Source organism: Bombina bombina, chromosome 10 (genome assembly GCF_027579735.1).
Source record: "Bombina bombina isolate aBomBom1 chromosome 10, aBomBom1.pri, whole genome shotgun sequence".
Classification (NCBI taxonomy): domain Eukaryota; kingdom Metazoa; phylum Chordata; class Amphibia; order Anura; family Bombinatoridae; genus Bombina; species Bombina bombina.
This window is the reverse complement of record NC_069508.1, coordinates 95,940,261-95,958,596: the sequence shown is the minus strand read 5'-3', so window position 1 is coordinate 95,958,596 and position 18,336 is coordinate 95,940,261. Positions and strand designations below refer to the sequence as shown.

At 35.1% G+C, this 18,336-nt stretch overlaps 1 protein-coding gene across 1 annotated transcript in view; it reads right to left on the bottom strand.

The window, feature by feature from the left end:
• Positions 1-8,911: 8,911 nt before the first annotated feature.
• LOC128640821 (vitellogenin-A2) overlaps positions 8,912-18,336 on the bottom strand; it is a 33,103-nt gene continuing 23,678 nt past the window's right edge. Inside the window, exons 31-35 of the mRNA XM_053693245.1 lie at positions 16,188-16,282; positions 15,993-16,090; positions 15,008-15,167; positions 14,195-14,356; positions 8,912-9,162 (exon numbers count right to left, since the gene is read on the bottom strand). Of these exons, the coding sequence (XP_053549220.1) occupies positions 9,050-9,162; positions 14,195-14,356; positions 15,008-15,167; positions 15,993-16,090; positions 16,188-16,282 (628 nt within the window). The 3' untranslated portion in view covers positions 8,912-9,049. The remainder of the gene's footprint in view (positions 9,163-14,194; positions 14,357-15,007; positions 15,168-15,992; positions 16,091-16,187; positions 16,283-18,336) is intronic.

Here is an 18,336-nt window from a genome sequence, read left to right as displayed (position 1 = left end):
ACCTACCTATTAGCATTTAATACATAAGATCGCTCTAGTAACTATTAATCACACAGATGATATATCATTTATGAACCAATTATAAAGCAAGTGTATCTTACAATCCCTCAATATACAGGGATAGGATTAGAAGTAGGAGTGTTCCCACACTAACTGATGATTGGTTAAAGGATGATGCATAGTGTTATTTAAAGGGGTGGCACCCGGGCCTCGGTTTGTCCATAGCATTGAGAAAGGCTGATAGTACAGCCGAAACTAGTTTGCTGCTCATATATTTTTTGTGCACTTAGTTGCATGTTGGTGATTGTTTTTAATTTTAGTAGTCCGTTGTCCCTGTCACCTGAAGCCGAGGGAGCTGCTATCGGCCAGGAAACAGGGGGACAATTGAGACTTAGTTTAACTGATACGTACTCTGTGGTATTTAGGCTGGTATTTTAAATTATATATTAAAGTTTTGCTTTTTAATTGACTTTTCACAGGAATGAGTGCTTGCTTAACCACCAGCTTTAATTGAGGTTCTCTTACCTCTCCTTCTCCAACTAATTTAATTATATCATTAAATTACCTCTTTACTCTTCGTACCTTTAGAAGAAAGTTATTTTTTTTCTACAAGAACATACCCAGAGAGGCTCACAAGCACCTATCTTGAACACTGTAAGGAAAGCACTGTTACAAACATTGCTGCAAACACTGATGCCATTTAATGCACACTCCTCAGTATTCCCAGGTTGCAGTCATGGAAAGTAGCTAGGTTTTAACAAAGCATATCATGAGAAAAATGAATATTTTAATTGGCTACTTTATAAAAAATTGTATGATCTATGGAAACCATTTTTTTTTCTTTGACTTCCTTTAATGATGTAGAACTGTATAACAAGGATTTAACAGTGGCAAGACAATTCCAGTGTTTTACATGCAGATTGTTCATACAAGTTAATTGATTTAGCTATATTGCCACCTGGTAGTGGAACTAATTATAAGTTATTAAGGGACAGATTACAAGTGGAGTGCTAAATATTAGTATTGTGAAAGCGAGATTACAAGTGGGGTGCTAAATATTAGTATTGTGAAAGCGATATTTGCGCTCCACTGAGGAATACCAGCGCACGCTAATATGCACTGGTATTACAAGTTGACAGCAATGCGAACAAGAGCTCTCGCTCGCATTGCTAAAAAGCATTGCACTCATGAAAGTACACTTCAATAGGCTCTCATGAGTCGTGAAGCGATGGCAGCAAATTGTAAATATATATCTATATGACTATATACATATATATGTATGTGTTAATATGTGCATATACTCATATTAAGAAGAAAAATGCAGTGTCACACTCCGTATATATAAAACAAACTTTTATTTCAAAAATAGTTTAAAACATGAGCTTTAAAGAATTGTGACAGCCTGCCACATGTATGGAGAGGAGAGCGCAGCACACGGGCTTACGCATTTCGGCAGATTGCCTACTTATATTAACACATAAATATATATGTATATAATCGTATACATAAATATTTAACATTTGCTGCCATTGCTGCACTACTGACCTCCTTCGCTGCGCAAGGTTCTCATACTGTGTCTAACAGCATAAAAGCAAAAATCCACAGCACCAGATGTATGAGGTATTTTCTTGTCTTTATTCTTAGCTTATTAAAAGCATATAGGCACACAGCAAGAACAAAATGCAACATTTCGGGTTATTCACCCTTAATCATGCTAATACAGGACACCTGTATGTTGCTACTTATATACCATATCCATTAACCCTTCCAACATCACTTATATTAAACAGCTATAGTACACATAGTGTGCTGCCACCTAGTGGCTAATACACAGTATAAATTATAAAAACAATTTTAAATACAATTTAAAATTATTGTCTGTGATATGATAAAATCATGCTGTATATTGCCTACTCAGAGATGGTTACATAATTCATCATATATATACATTTTTTACAGGAATACTGACATATCAATTTCCCTGTTAATACGTCTGGGTGTTACTGTTTCCAATTTATGTATCCAAAAGGACTCCTTCCTAAAAAAGCAGTAGCTCCCTATTGCCACCTCTTAGCAATGTACCTACGCTATCAATAATTTGCCATCTCAACTGGGATATACTGGGACCAGCTTCAAGAAAATGACAGGCCACTGGTGCCTTCATATCACCACATCTTATGTTAGACCTGTGGTGGCTAAAACTGTCTCTGATTTTCCTCACTGTCTCTCCGAAGTAAATTTTTGAGCATGGGCATTTTATTAAATAAACCACATATGTGGATTCACATGTATAAAAACAGTTTATTTTAAACTTTTTCCCTGTATGTGGATGTACAAACTCTTTACCCTTTATCACTGAGTTACAGCTAGCACAATTTAAACACAAGTAGGTACTATTGTTTTTGGAGGTGATGTAAGTTTGTTGTTTATTTTTGGCAGTCCCTATGTCATTTTTGACGACAAAGTCTTTTATGTTAGGGACACATCTATATGCCATAAGGGAGTATTGCTGGAATGCTTTCACTTCCTTATTGCATTTTTGTACTATGTGCCAATGTTTTTTCATGATCTGAGATATTTCTTGACTGTATGGGTTATATTGTGTAACACATACTAATTTATCATATTTCCCCTTAGGCTTCTGTGCTTTATTCATATTACCAACAACCTTAATTTTTCAGCCTCTACAAGCTTAGGAGGATAACCCCTTGGGATAAATCTATTAGCCATTTCATCTAGTCTTTGACCCACCAAATAACTCTCACTTACTATTCTTTGTACCCTCTCCATTTGGCTTCGGGGTAGAGAGTTCCTAAGTGTCTCATGATGAAAACTCCCATAGTTCAACATTTAATTTCTATCAGTAACCTTCCTGTATATGTCAATGTTTAAAATGCCCGTAGTTACATCCTTGTACACCTCTGTGTCCAGGAAAGCTATCTTTGTTTCACTGAAATTTAAAGTAAATTTCAAACCCTGTACCGCCTCATTGAGCTGGTCTAAAAATGCTATAAGGAATCCAATGTCCCCACCACACGCCAAATACATCATCTATGAAGCGGCACCAGGCAGCTCCATATTTTAAGAATAAACTCTTCTCATAGACAAATTTGTCTTCAAAGCAACTCATGAAAATGTTGGCGTATGATGGGACCCGATAGCAGTTTCTTTCAACTGTAGATACCAGTGGTCATCAAATAGAAAATAATTACAATATAAAACCATTCTCAATAGCTCCTCAAATAATTGTAAATGGGTTCCATTATAAACGCTTTTCTTTGCCATAGTTGACATAGTAGCTCCTATACCACTCTCATGTTTTATTGACGTGTATAAACTACTAATGTCTAACATGTATAGGATATATTTTGTGTTATCCAGTGGAAGATTTTTAAGTTTTTCTATGAAATCATTGGTGTCTTTGATGTAAGAGGTTGCTCTCATTACCTCTGGTTGTAAAATGTTTTCTAAATACACTGCTATGTTACTAAAGACTGATTCCATTCCTGCAACTATGGGGTGGCCCAGGGGTCTATTAGAATCTTTGTCTACTTTTGGTACAGTATATATTATGGGTGTCTTTGGCCATTCTGTGTACAAATATTGTGCAAGTTTTTTGTCAATAATGTCCCTATTGAGTGCTTTGTCAAGTATACCCTTAATTTCCTTCTGAATTTTAAATAAAGGATTGTGAGGGAGGATTTGATAAGTGTCTCGTAACTGACATGTAATTTCCTCAATATAATAGTTTTTATCTAAGACAATGGTAGCTCCACCCTTATCAGCCCTCCGCCCCACAATGATATCATTATCTAATAGTGTGGTAATTGCATGAGTCTGTTCCTTAGATATATTGTGTTTAAATTTCCAAGACTTCTTTTTTGTCTTTGATTTACGATTTCCAAATCACTGGAAACCATTCTCATTTATGTTTCCACATTATTATTGTTTGATGGAGGTAAAAAATTGTTCTTCTTGTAAAGACCCACTGCATTAAAAGTTAATTTTTCACTTTTACTTATAACTTTAATTGCATTCAACATATGCGTTTCATCAGAAAAAAATGCTTTAAGTTTCAAAGACCTAAAACACCTGAACATGTCCTTTTTAATCTCAAAGAAAATGATATCCATAGCTGGACAGAACGTAAGTCCTTTGTCCAGCAACTGGTACTCACTGTCCATCAGGGTGCAGACCGAAATGTTGATTACTGTTGATTCTTCTTCGTTTGGTATTTTTTCTGGGCCATCTCCCTCTTCGGTCGATTTTTGCGTCCTGCCCCTCCAATTCTGTTTGCGGCCTCCTCTGTGTTTTGTGGCATGCTCCCCTCGTCGCTGGATCCTAAAAAACTTGATCCCCTAGAGCTGTCGGTGCTAATTGAACTCCGCTGATCTTGTCTGGCTTGCTGGTGTGCCAAGTTGTTTCGGCCGGATCTTTTTTGTTGGTTAGTATCCCTCCGCCGCCAGGTCCTGGTTTCATTACACCACTTGTAGACGTTTCCTTGGGCATAATCCAAGTCGTCCCTTTGGAACGTCTGCCTCTTACGATCCTGCAGCTCTTTTTTAATAGCTGCAATCTTTTCATCCACTTCTTTAATTTTGTTTCCAAAATCTTCAACTGACAGCATTTGTTTAAGTTCCTCCTGGCTTTTATCGATTATAGCTTGCTGCTTCTCTATTTCTTTCTGCAGCGCTTCCACTGTTAGGACGATGATGTCATAGGAACACTTATTGAGAATTGCTTCGAATTTTTGACAATATTTAGCATTATCTTTGAGCAATGTTGTCCAGGTACTCATGCACAGACCCTGGGGATTCTTTTCACCCTATAATATTCAGCAAGAGTTATATTGTGTAGCTCCCATATCATATGTCTCTTTCTCAACTTTTCATATTCTTGTTTATTACGTTCCACAGGTGCCTCTTTTAGAAAGTCCCTGGACCCTCGTACCAAGGTGGTGATATGGGCAGTGTCCACCTCTGTATAGGTATACATTTGAGTGCTATCAGTTTTATGACTGTTTTCTATAGTGCTTTTTAATCCTCAAGGTAAGTGCAGGTATGTCATGCAGTAAAATACAATACAGTACAATACAGACAAACAGCACTGAACCAGGTGCAGGTGGTAGTGGACCACTGCAAACACCCCTCAATATAACCACAAAAGCAAAAAAAATGTAATAAGGAAATAAAACCATTCCAGCAATATCCCCTTATGACATATAGACGTGACCCTAATATAAAAGACTTGGTAGTCAAAAATGACATATGGACCGCCAACAATAAACAACAAACTTACATCACCTCCAAAAACAATAGTACCTACTTGTGTTTAAATTGTGCTAGCTGTAACTCAGTGATAAAGGGTAAAGAGTTTGTACATCCACATACAGGGAAAAGTTTTAAATAAACGGTTTTTATACATGTGAATCCACATATGTGGTTTATTTAATAAAATGCCCATGCTCAAAAATTTAATTGGGAGAGACAGTGAGGAAAATCAGAGACAGACTCAGCCAACACAGGCCTAACATAAGATGTGGTGATATGAAGGCGCCAGTGGCCTGCCATTTTCTGGAAGTTGGTCACAGTATATCCCAGTTGAGATGGCCAAATATTGACAGCGTAGGTACATTGAGAAGAGGTGGCAATAGGGAGCTACTGCTTTTTTTAGGAAGGAGTCCTTTTGGATACATACATTGGAAACAGTAAAACCCAGAGGTATTAACAGGGAAATTGATATGTCAGTATTCCTGTGAAAAATGTATATATATGATGAATTATGTAACCATCTCTGAGTAGGCAATATACAGCATGATTTTATCATATCACAGAAGATAATTTAAAATTGTATTTAAAATTGTTTTTATAATTTATACTGTGTATTAGCCACTAGGTGGCAGCACAATATGTGTACTATAGATGTTTAATATAAATGATGTTGGAAGGGTTAATTGATATGGTATATAAGTAGCAACATAACGGTGTCCTGTATTAGCATGATTAAGGGTGAATAACCCAAAACTAGCAGTATTTATTGCTCTACTTGTAATCTGGCCCTTAATGGGTTATTATTTATATTATGTTATAGATTTGTTCAGTATGTTTATTAAAGGGACAGTAAAGTAATGAAATCTAAAACAATTTTAAACAACTTCCTCATTTCTGCATGATAATCTACCACTGATAATCTTTATATTGCCCTTTTTCCTTTTTATTGACCTGGCTTTTCTCAACAACCAATGTGTAAGTTTAAAGTGGCATGAAATTCCTTTTAAATTGCTTTAAAATACAGATTAGACACAAACATTACCATTTGAGAAAGTGGATAGCAGGTAAACACCAATATGGTCTAATTATGAACTGTCCATCCTTCTGGACTAATGGGGTTGCTCTGGATCTCATATGTGCATGATGGGGCTGGGGAGGGGTCTCATGGAAGTACAAGGAAAGTACACAGGAGTGCTCTGGTGTCAAATGTGGGCATAAAATGGCTGCACCTGGATTTGCTTAAGATTAGCATGTACAAAATAGGGCTCTAGGGGTAGGCTTAATCTTGATATGTACATAATATAGCTGCAGCAGGCTTTGCTCAAACTTGGTTTGTACATTATATGGCTGCAAGGGGCTTTGCTCAAACTTGGTTTGTACATTATATGGCTGCAGGGGGCTTTGCTGAAGCTTGGTTTGTACATTATATGGCTGCAGGGGGCTTTGCTCAAACTTGGTTTGTACATTATATGGCTGCAGGGGGCTTTGCAGAAGCTTGGTTTGTACATTATATGGCTGCAGGGGGCTTTGCTGAAGCTTGGTTTGTACATTATATGGATTGCGGGAGCTATACTGAAGTTTGATATGTACATAATATAGCTGCAGTGCATGTACAAAATATGACTGCAGATGGCTTTGTTGAAGCTTGGTATGTACATAATATGGCTGAAGATGGCTTTGCTGAAGCTTGGTATGTACATAATATGGCTGCAGATGGCTTTGCTGAAGCTTGGTATGTACATAATATGGCTGCAGATGGCTTTGTTGAAGCTTGGTATGTACATAATATGGTTGCAAGGGGATTTGCTGAAGCTTGGTATGTACATAATATGGCAGCAGGTGGCTTTGTTGAAGCTTGGTATGTACATAATATGGCTGCAGATGGCTTTGCTGAAGCTTGGTATGTATATAATATGGCTGCAGATGGCTTTGTTGAAGCTTGGTATGTACATAATATGGCTGCAGATGGCTTTGTTGAAGCTTGGTATGTACATAATATGGCTGCAGATATCTTTGCTGAAGCTTGGTATGTACATAATATGGCTGCAGATGGCTTTGTTGAAGCTTGGTATGTACATAATATGGCTGCAGATGGATTTGTTGAAACTTGGTATGTACATAATATGGCTACAAGGGGATTTGCTGAAGCTTGGTATGTACATAATATGGCTGCAAGGGGATTTGCTGAAGCTTTGTATGTACATAATATGGCTGCAAGGGGATTTGCTGAAGCTTGGTATGTACATAATATGGCTGCAGATGGCTTTGCGGAAGCTTGGTATGTACATAATATGGCTGCAGGTGGCTTTGTTGAAGCTTGGTATGTACATAATATGGCTGCAGATGGCTTTGCTGAAGCTTGGTATGTACATAATATGGCTGCAGATGGATTTGCTGAAGCTTGGTATGTACATAATATGGCTGCAAGGGGATTTGCTGAAGCTTTGTATGTACATAATATGGCTGCAAGGGGATTTGCTAAAGCTTGGTATGTACATAATATGGCTGCAAGGGGATTTGCTAAAGCTTGGTATGTACATAATATGGCTGCAAGGGGATTTGCTGAAGCTTGGTATATACATAATATGGCTGCAAGGAGATTTGTTGAAGCTTGGTATTTACTTAATGCAGCTGTTGGGAGTTTTGATGAAGCTCGGTATGTACATATTACAGCTGCAGTCTTTTTTCCTGAAGCTTGGCATGAACATAATGGGGCCACAGGAGGCTACTGAGTGGTCTTATTTAGACCATATAGAACTTCTGCATTCTGCTCTGGAGTCTAACATGGACATAACAAAACTGTAGGGGATTGTGATCTTATGGACATATTGGGGGCATCAGATGGCAGCTCTAAAGGTCTGATAAGTACATAGCGGGGTTGTAGATGCTGTTCTTTTTAAGATGTGGGCTTACTGGGGCTGCAGGACTCTTTTAGGCAATAATAGAGGCATTGTAGGGCTGCAGGTGAATGATCTGGGGCCATGTGTGAGCATAATTTGATCCCAAGAGGCTGCTGCTGAGTCCTATGTGAGCATAACTGAACTGCAGGGACAGTCATTTGTTCCAATGTATGATATTGGCATACACTAGCATAATGGGGCTGCAGGGCACATATATCCTGTGTGATGTAGTGATTTAAGTAGAATTAAACGCTGCAGTGCAGGGCCATGCACTGGTCTGAGATGTGACACTGACATATGTCTGGCATTAGGAACTGTATGCATCTGGTCTAAGGATTGATATTGCATATAGCTGTCATAAGGTGGGGAATTAAACAGGGGTAAATATCTGATCTGTGGTCTGGTCTGTGGAGTGGAATTCAGCTGTAATAAAGGTATTCCTGGGACTTACATAGTAGGTAGGTGTATAAATCATGTGCATATGCATACATTGTATTCATTGTTTTTTATTCTCAATATGTCCCTATGAAAGTGTAGTTTCTATAGACAATATTATTATTAATACAGTATTAATTATTGCATGTTGGATGTGTGCACTAAAATAAACTACTTTTATGTTTGTGGTTAAACATGATGTAGACAATGCACCAAGAAATGTATGAATTTAGAATGAATACTGAATCTGTAAAATTCTTTTTCAAATGCAAATATTTATTTGGAATGCAATATATTACAACATATAGATTGTTGGTTTTTTGATAATTCCTCAAATAAAAATCACACACGTACACAGATTATGTATTAACAGCTTCCCGGTATATAGAAAATTACAATATAATCTATGTAGTCTTCCTGAGAAAGAATAAAATGCATTGTCTTTTATGCACATGGGGATGATTCACATGAACAGGCCGTGTGAGCTTGAATCTTATCAGAGAAATCTTCAGATTTATCCAGGTGAATTTGCTCATCAGCCAGGTCAAGAGTTGCTTCTGCAAGAGAGAAGTTACGTTAATCCACAAATAATCCAAAATGACCATAAATCTCTTGCTTAGTAAAGGGATAGTCCAGCCAAAATTGTAATCCACATGGATGTATTTCAGTTTTAGCAGTGTATTTAACCTTTTACCGCCGTTATGGCATTGTATTCCATCCAAACAGTGCTGGGCTTTAGCGCCGTTAGGACGAAATACAACGTCATAGACAGCGCTACCTGGATGTGATCGCAGTCTGGAGGGCATGCCTAGCATCATAGGGATGCCCCCCTGACCCAATACCATAATTGAAATCTCGCGATAATGTCCGATGTAGACATTATGACCCTGTCATGAAAGGGTTAAGCATTAAATGCAGCACTTTCTCAGAGAGCCTAAGGTGCTTGTACTATCGGATAATTACTCCATTTGTTAATTGCTTAAACAAGCAAAAGGTAGGGAACAGCAGCCAAAACAAATAGGCACAGGAGCCAGGAAGCAGCCACCTCATCCACATCAAATGAAACTCCAAAAGAAAGGGTGCGCCAGCCTTTGCCGTTTAAAGTAAAATGACCTTTATTGTGCCATGGTCCACAAAGCAAGCAACGTTTCAGACCTACATTAGGTCCTTAGTCATGGCTATCTGTGTATGCAGAGACTGCCTTTATACAAGTAAACAGGTGTAAAACAATTACACTGGTACAAATCAACTGCACATTAATTGTACAACAGCGCCATCTAATGCTGACAATTTTTATAACATTCAAAGAAGGTATTTCTTATCTTAAGCAGGCACTGCGTATAATGTGTATTGACAACATTTCAAAAAGGCACAATTAAAACATATACATACAGTCCCTATACATATAATAAAAAAATGAGACTCTATATTTGCATTATCAAAAACAATCATGATAAGACAGAATCCAGAAATAATCCTAGTAGCAGAATAGCAACCATCATATATACAAAAATGCAGGTACAAAAGATATGAACAGCACAAGGATACATGCAGTATCGTCACATTTTATTGAAGCTGGCCATAACATCAGCCAATTACGCTTCCAAATTATAGAAAGAGTAAATATCCCCAGGAGGGGTGGAGACAGAGAATTTCTCCTTAAGGTCAGGGAAATGTTTTGGATTAACAAACTACAAACTTTGAAACCTAAGGGTCTAAATAAAGATTTTGATTGGCCTCTCTTTAGGTTAACATTCTATCTGATATAAATGTTTAAGATTGCCCATACAGGCTAAAAATTCAAAATTTAAAATTGACATATAAGGTATTCAGAATGTTTGCACAAATTACATACATCAATATATTCTTGGGCTATCTGTATATATCCTTGCGCTGTTCATATCTTTTGTACCTGCATTTTTGTATATATGATGGTTACTATTCTGCTACTAGGATTATTTCTGGATTCTGTTTTATCATGATTGTTTTTGATAATGCAAATGTAGCTTCTAATTTTTTAATTATATGTATAGGGACTGTATGTATATGTTTTAATTGCGCCTTTATGAAAATTTGTCAATACACATTATACGCAGTGCTTGCTTAAGATAAGAAATACCATCTTTGAATGTTATAAAAATTGTCAGCATTAGATGGCGCTGTTGTACAATTAATGTCAGTTGATTTGCACCTGTGTAATTGTTTTACACCTGTTTACTTGTATAAAGGCAGTCTCTCTGCATACACAGATAGACATGACTAAGGACCTAATGTAGGTCTGAAACGTTGTTTATTTTGTGGATCATGGAACAATAAAGGTCATTTTACTTTTAACGGCAAAGGCTGGAGCACCCTTTCTTTTGGAGTTTTATTTGTTAATTGCTGATATAATACGAGCCCCCACTGGCGCTCTGAGGGACTGCAGTATTTAAAATGCTAGTGCACTGAGAATATCCAGCTATGCTTCACATGCACGTGTAAAGAAAAAATGTTGTCATTAAAATAGTTATCACTTTTAATGGAAGCAATTTTGCCAATTCATATATATTGCAAATATGTCTCTATTCACACATGTAATTCATTAATGTGCATTTACATTTTGACCGGAATGTCCCTTTAATGAAGAATACAACATTTTAAGTACAAGAATCAACTCAAGATTAACTGCAAATGGACTAATGGTTTTATTTATTTATCTTATTAGGGTATTTCACTATGCATTGTGCTCTGTTAACATTATCTTGTCAGGGTAAAGGTCAATGACATAATATATATATATATACTAATATATATATATATACGTAAATGAAATAATATAAAAAGGATGTGTGTATATATGAAGCCGTCTATTTTATCAGATGTGCTGTAGAATAGAAATTCTGATGTCAGGATTTAACGCAAAACCCCCTACAAGCTGATTTTGGCTAGGTAAATGCACGTTTATCAGGATTGGAAATCAGCATAGCCTTTTGAAGCACGACCCCTGCGGTGTAAAATACACAGACATTTTCCAAAAGGAACTAACTCAGTGACCATGCTCATTTGACTATATGCAGAGTTTTATGACTCTAAGACATTTGGTCTACCCCAATTTAATATAGTCACTTAGAGGAATGTTGGGGAAGTAATTTTGAAAGAAAACAGAGTTTGTGGCTTGAGACAGGACCAAAACCATTTGCTCCTTAATTAAAATTACAAGCATACCTTACCATCATACAGTTAATAAAAACATAAATGTCTAAGGCTGTTGATTTAGGAGATAATGAGATGGGAATTCACAGACTGGAATCAGGATACCATTTGTCTTCCAACTGAAAAGGTGTAATAGGATCTCAAATGTAACATGTTTTATGAGAGTTTTCAGCATTTGCACTTAAGTGCAGGGGACACCATGTAGTAAATGGGAGACAGGGAGTCTGAAGTTACTGAAAGGGCAGTGAAGGCCTTGGGAAACAAAAGACAGATGCTGAGGTGTGACTCTGAAACTCATTAAAACAGATAACAAATAAACATTTTTTTTCTCTCTATTTGAATGCATGCCCCAGAATGTATTAAATATAGAAAGTTGGGAAATTGTCTAATTCTCTATTATTACATGGGTATTTGCTAAGCTGGGAGGTAACTGTTTTAGTCAGTCAAAAATGTTTAATAACCTCTGTGTTTTTAAGAATATAAATAAATATTTGTGGACCTAAAAGTAAATGATTAATAATACTTAAAGGGACACTGTACCCAAAATTTTTCTTTAGTGATTCAGATTGAGCATGAAATTTTAAGCAACTTTCTAATTTACTCTTATTATCAAATTTTCTTCATTCTCTTGGTATCTTTATTTGAAATGCAAGAATGTAATTAATTAGATGCCGTCCCATTTTTGGTGAACAACCTGGGTTGTCCTTGCTGATTGGTGGATAAATTCATCCACCAATAAAAAAGTGCTGTCCAGAGTACTGAAACCAAAAAAAAGCTTAGATGTCTTCTTTTTCAAATAATGATAGCAAGAGAACGAAGAAAAATTGATAATAGGAGTAAATTAGAAAGTTGCTTAAAATTGCATGCTCTTTCTGAATTACAAAAGAAAAAATTTGGGTACAGTGTCCCTTTAATCTTATTTCAGATGGACCATAGACATACGAATGCTTAAACCATTTCTGATAATTGTTTCCATTTCTATTGCAGGCATCAATTCATATATGCAGAAATTGTCGGAGACATAGAACATATTATATTAAGTGAAAGAAAACATATTAGAATATATAAATGCCATTAATTTCAGAATAATTGGCAGTATAAACTAATATAATACAATATAAATAATGTTAGACACATGTCTCATATTAAAATGACCAGAGAGGTAATATAATATTACCCAGCTGCGATTGGTATTGCAAACTTATTAATATGAAGAAAATTATGGTAGTTATTATACATTTAAAGAAAGATGTTTAAATGTATAGCTGTATTTTTTTTTTGTCATGCTGCATTTGTTTGTGCTGTCTAATTGTAATGCTGCCACCCGGTGTTGCCATGAGAGAACTACAGCCAGAAAGCATTTAGGCTGTTGGAAATGGGATATTCAGATTATCCAATAGAGGGACAAGGTTTCGAAGGGCCACCCATATTTCACACCAATAATTACACTATATAGTGCTATGCAGGAAAAGGTGGAAGAAAGACTGGCTGCAGAGTTTTGTAACTGGCTGAAACTGTTTTGCGTGGGACACAGTCAAACTATAAAAACAAAGTGGGCCATATTTCTCCTATTCCATTGCAATTACACTTATTTTATATGAGGTGTGAAAAATCTTGAAGCTGGATATCATTTTGGTAACGTATATATAGAGTATAAGAAAAGGGCTGCTAATTACATGTGATATTTTAAAGTCACTGCAGTTTAAAGATACAGTTTTCTGGGTTTTGTAAGATAAGTCATATGCATAGCCTTTACAGTTAATAGATTTAAAGAAGCAGTGTGTTTTTCAAGTTAGCATTTCACAGCCTAGGTATTGTTTAAATCTGTGTCTGGCTAAGTAACTCATCTATGCAAGTTCTGATATTGTCAGTTAATTTTGTATTAGGATAAATTGCAGTTAAATAGCATAATATATATATTATCCTATTGCCAAAGAGCACAGTTTAAAAATTGTATTGCTTGGATGTTAAAAGATTTGTAAATAAGGCTGGTGTTTAAGAGAAGCTGATATATTATTGCATAGCATATTTAAATAGTTTTCAAGCGCATATAATATTATTTCATATTTCTTTTATTGCAAATATATTTCAAAAATGTTCATGGATATTAACTAAATAAAAGAGTTCAGGTATTTATATTAATTGTATGGTCTAGTAGATGCATGGTTGATTAGGGTTTCTATTTTTAAGGAAAATTATTATAAGATTGTGTTTATAACCCTGCCATAAACTGATATATTATTTGGATAGCACTACTAAGATTTTCATAAATATACTGACAATCTAACCAAGATGTTTTTATTTCAAAGTTGTTTACTTGTTTTGGTTGTTGAACTACAATACTATGTAACAGCATAAATATAATTGTCTAGGGAATTAATGCAGCTTTAAACTTACCAGAAGGAAGACAGTGGAAACCAGTAGTGACCTCTGCAGTCTTAACTGGGGAACATCCCTTGAGACATTGTAAAACTGGACGAACTGAATAACATTTTGCATTTTCTCCATCAAGTCCTACTGGTTTGTCAAATTTCACCAGAGAGTGCTTAACTTTGCAGTCTACAAAACAATGTAATAATTTGTATGTGAATATTACATGTTATCATTAATTTAAAACTCTAAAATGTAAGAATGTTTCATGCAGTTATCCTTCTATACATTATTCTTTTCAGTAAATGAAACAAATAAAAAACTAAATTAAACAGATTTATTTCACCAAGTGCATTTCTCATTGTTGCTGTGTCCAAGTTCAAGAGATTCTACTATATCCTAGGTTGTGGTTATTTATTATTAAAATAACATTTTTGTATTTTATTTGCAATTGGTAGGTACACCTGTGAAGTAATATACCATTACTGTTTTCTTAAAAATAGGTTGGTGTTATCTATTGTCTTAGAAATAGAAATTATATATAGCATATGTTTAAAAAATACTATTTAACAGTTCTAGCATTTCAAAAGACAATATAGATATTGCTTAAGGACATAAGATCCCTGAAACGTCAATAAATACTGTGACACTTTTTGTCTAAAATCCTTGTAAGTGCGTCATTCTGTTTACATACTTAATTCATTTTTGTACCCAGGTTGCGGGCTCTGGGAGGGTGGATTCATTTTTTTAAATTTGTTTATATATATAATTAAATATTTTATTAGATCGATAGATAGATATTACAGATATATATTGCAGCAGTACATATACGTTATATACCTTCAGAGCATCTTTCTGAATTCAGAATCCATGAATGACCAAAGCTCACAACATCTTTGGCAACATAACCATCAGGTGTCTGGAACTCCTGTTCATTTTCATCATCATGGCGACCACACAATCCACAGGTCTTGGCTTTCATCCAAATAGCAGTTCTTACCTATATATTTACAAAAATTGTTTGATGAATTTTAAATGTCATAAGTCTAGAATTAAGGATGTGAAAAGGATAGTTTTACAATAATTGACTAATTTAAGGCCATAATTATCTTGACCTCTTGTATTTAATACATATTTTCTAATTTAGTAAAAGCTATAATGTGATATAAAGTTGATGGGTAGGGTGTGATGGACTAATTCTCTATGGCACCTTTTTACAGAAATGTAAGCTAATGCATTCCATGAGATAAAGTAGTAACAAATACAATAAATTAATTGAAAAAAAAATAATAATCCTTCAATATGTATGAAGTCTGTCCAATTAATCATGCTTACACTATTGATATGTGTATGGGAAAACTAGATGGGTTTTCTGGAAGTTATGTGTGTCCAAATCCATGTTATAGTTGACTTAGGACAATTAGAAAACATACCAATTCTAAGTAAAATTTATTTTATTGGATGCCACAGGACATACATAATTTAGAACTTTAACATTACTCATCCCTTAATGAGACTTATTGCCCAATCAGGATCTTGGATCTTGAAACTTATGCTGCTGTGACGTTGTACACCAATGAGAAAATACATGTTCCATTATCACTTTAAAGGATGTGTCTTTGTTTCTAAAACAAAATCTAGTTCAAACTAAAGCAAGCTATAAGCTGTGTAACATACTCAGAATAGATATCTACAGACATCATTCATTTTATGAAAGATTCCTTTACCATGCAGAAAATCTTCCTGTACAAAACATTCATCTAATGAAGTATATTTTACATAATAAAAAATATGATGCTTGGACTTTTATGTTATAAACAATTACCTTGATATTTTCACCATCATAATGAAGAGCTTCAATACCATATTCTGGGGCTAATACAGACACACCAGTTTCCTCCTTAAGAATCAGGACAGATGGATCTGAAAACAGATAAAGATCATATTTTATCTCTAATTACATATCCTTAGGATAATTCTTTTTAATGCTTAAACTGTTTAATGTTTTTTGGATTCTTACCAGCATGTGATCTATATGGAAGGTTTTCTTCAGATAACTCTACACCATTTATTTTCATTTTCAGATTGTTCTCTACATAATATAAGTCGATGTCACTACATAGACATAAACACATATATATCAGTATTGAGGAATTAAAACCAGATATAGATATGTAAAAGATATATTTACATAAGACAACCATATATAATGTTGTTTAGTGTTTTGTTGCTAGTCCGTTATATTGAAAATCCAAAAAGGGTAAGATATAGGTGTAGTTAGATTAATTGTGGTGATATTTGATGGCACTACGGTTACTGTGTATTCGGAGCAAACTAACCATTCAGAAAATATTAGTTGACCTTTATTAGAAATGTAGACATACTCATTGATTCTTAGGACCTACAAACATTTGCTCTTTATATAGTTTCTATTTGTCCTACAACAAACTAGACAGTTACCCTCATAGTCTTCTTACCTGTTAGAAATTGCAGAATCCAAAATGTTTACAAATTTAGGACATCTTAAAGGCAAATGTTGGTCTATTTACTTTTTAAACATGTTTTTGTTTATGTGCCTGCCTTGTCCCCTTACCTGGCATCTGGTCATTCTGGTATCCTCACTCAGCTGATGAAGATTTGACAAAAAATCCATAGCCCAGTTAGTAGACATTTTATATCATTAAGTAGATATGAGGAGTGGATGGATCCATATGACCAGATATAGATTGAAGAGAGATAACATAAAACCACCCAATTTAAAATCATATAATAAAAACAAGCTTTTAATTATGTCCCTTTCAAGAAAAGACATCTACCAATTTGTCAGGATCAGAGAAAGGTTCATGAGTGTGTAAACCATGCATTTTATGGTTTATAAAACAAGTTCTACTTGCAATGTGGAAGATGTGGTCAGATTAACAGCAATCATCTTTTTCCATGTGTAATTGGTAAGCCAGAATGATCATACTTAAAATTTGACCCTTTTCTGGCTTTTGTAGGACTGTCTTGCACATCGATTGTCTTCAAGTATGCAGCGTTACAAGCACTGTCAAAGAACTAGTCTATGTATCTCACTATCCTGCAGCTAAAAAAGACCTATAAAAAAGTACAGGAAAATAGAAGCCATATATTTTCTTAATATCTTAACTTTAGTCAGTAGAATTTTTCTGACAATAGACTGTTTAAATGCATGAGCATGTTTGCTATTGATCTCCATACAACTTCGGACCTATGAAGACTGGGTTACAATTCTGTAAGATTTTTAAATAAATATCTTTAGAAATAAATGATCAAATTACTGGCTCCACATAAATCTAAAACATTAACATAGTACATTTCAAATACTGAACCCAAAGATACTCATTCCATATGATACCTTTAGGAGTGACTTATGAAAAGTATAATTTTTCTAATTCTCAGACAGGACATGATTCCTCAAAAAGCAAACCATGTTTAATGGAAATCATAAACTCACAACTACCAAGTCTTTAGAGCAAAAGCCATCCAAAATGTAATTGAAAAGAATAACTTTATAATCTGAACTACAAACCATTTTCAGCACAAAAATGTGCACACAAGATAATATACTAAAAAAACATTTTACCAACTTTTCATTTTTCTGTTTATTTTTCTATAGTCCGCCCATTTTTTCATCTTTAATACCAAAGATATCAAGCCATTCTATTATTCTCCACTGCCCTGTAAAACTACATATCAAAAACAATACAAAAATGTTAAGGTTCTTTCTTGTCCCAAATTATGTATCTCAACAACAAAATAAAGCACTGAGACTTCCAATCCTGCCAGTTCCTAAGGCAACTACTCTATGTACCTGATGCCAAGGACGTCTTTGCTAAAGCTGCTAATCTTCCCATACCAGGGGGCACTACGTATTTGGGCATTCCACTCCTTCTGACACCTTGTTCGGAACCAACTGCCGAATTGTATTCCACTGAAAATGACACAAAACATCAGCAGTTGGATATCACATTACAGAAACGAGCCTGTAAATGTTTTTTTTTTTTTTTTAAATAAATATAAGAAACCCAAATGTCTCAGAAGCTTTACTCATGGAAGCTGACTTGAAGACAATTGGTACAACTCAACGAGATGTTTCCTTATAAAAAATATTTTAGACAGTATGTTGGTGTATTTTGCCCATTTCCTTC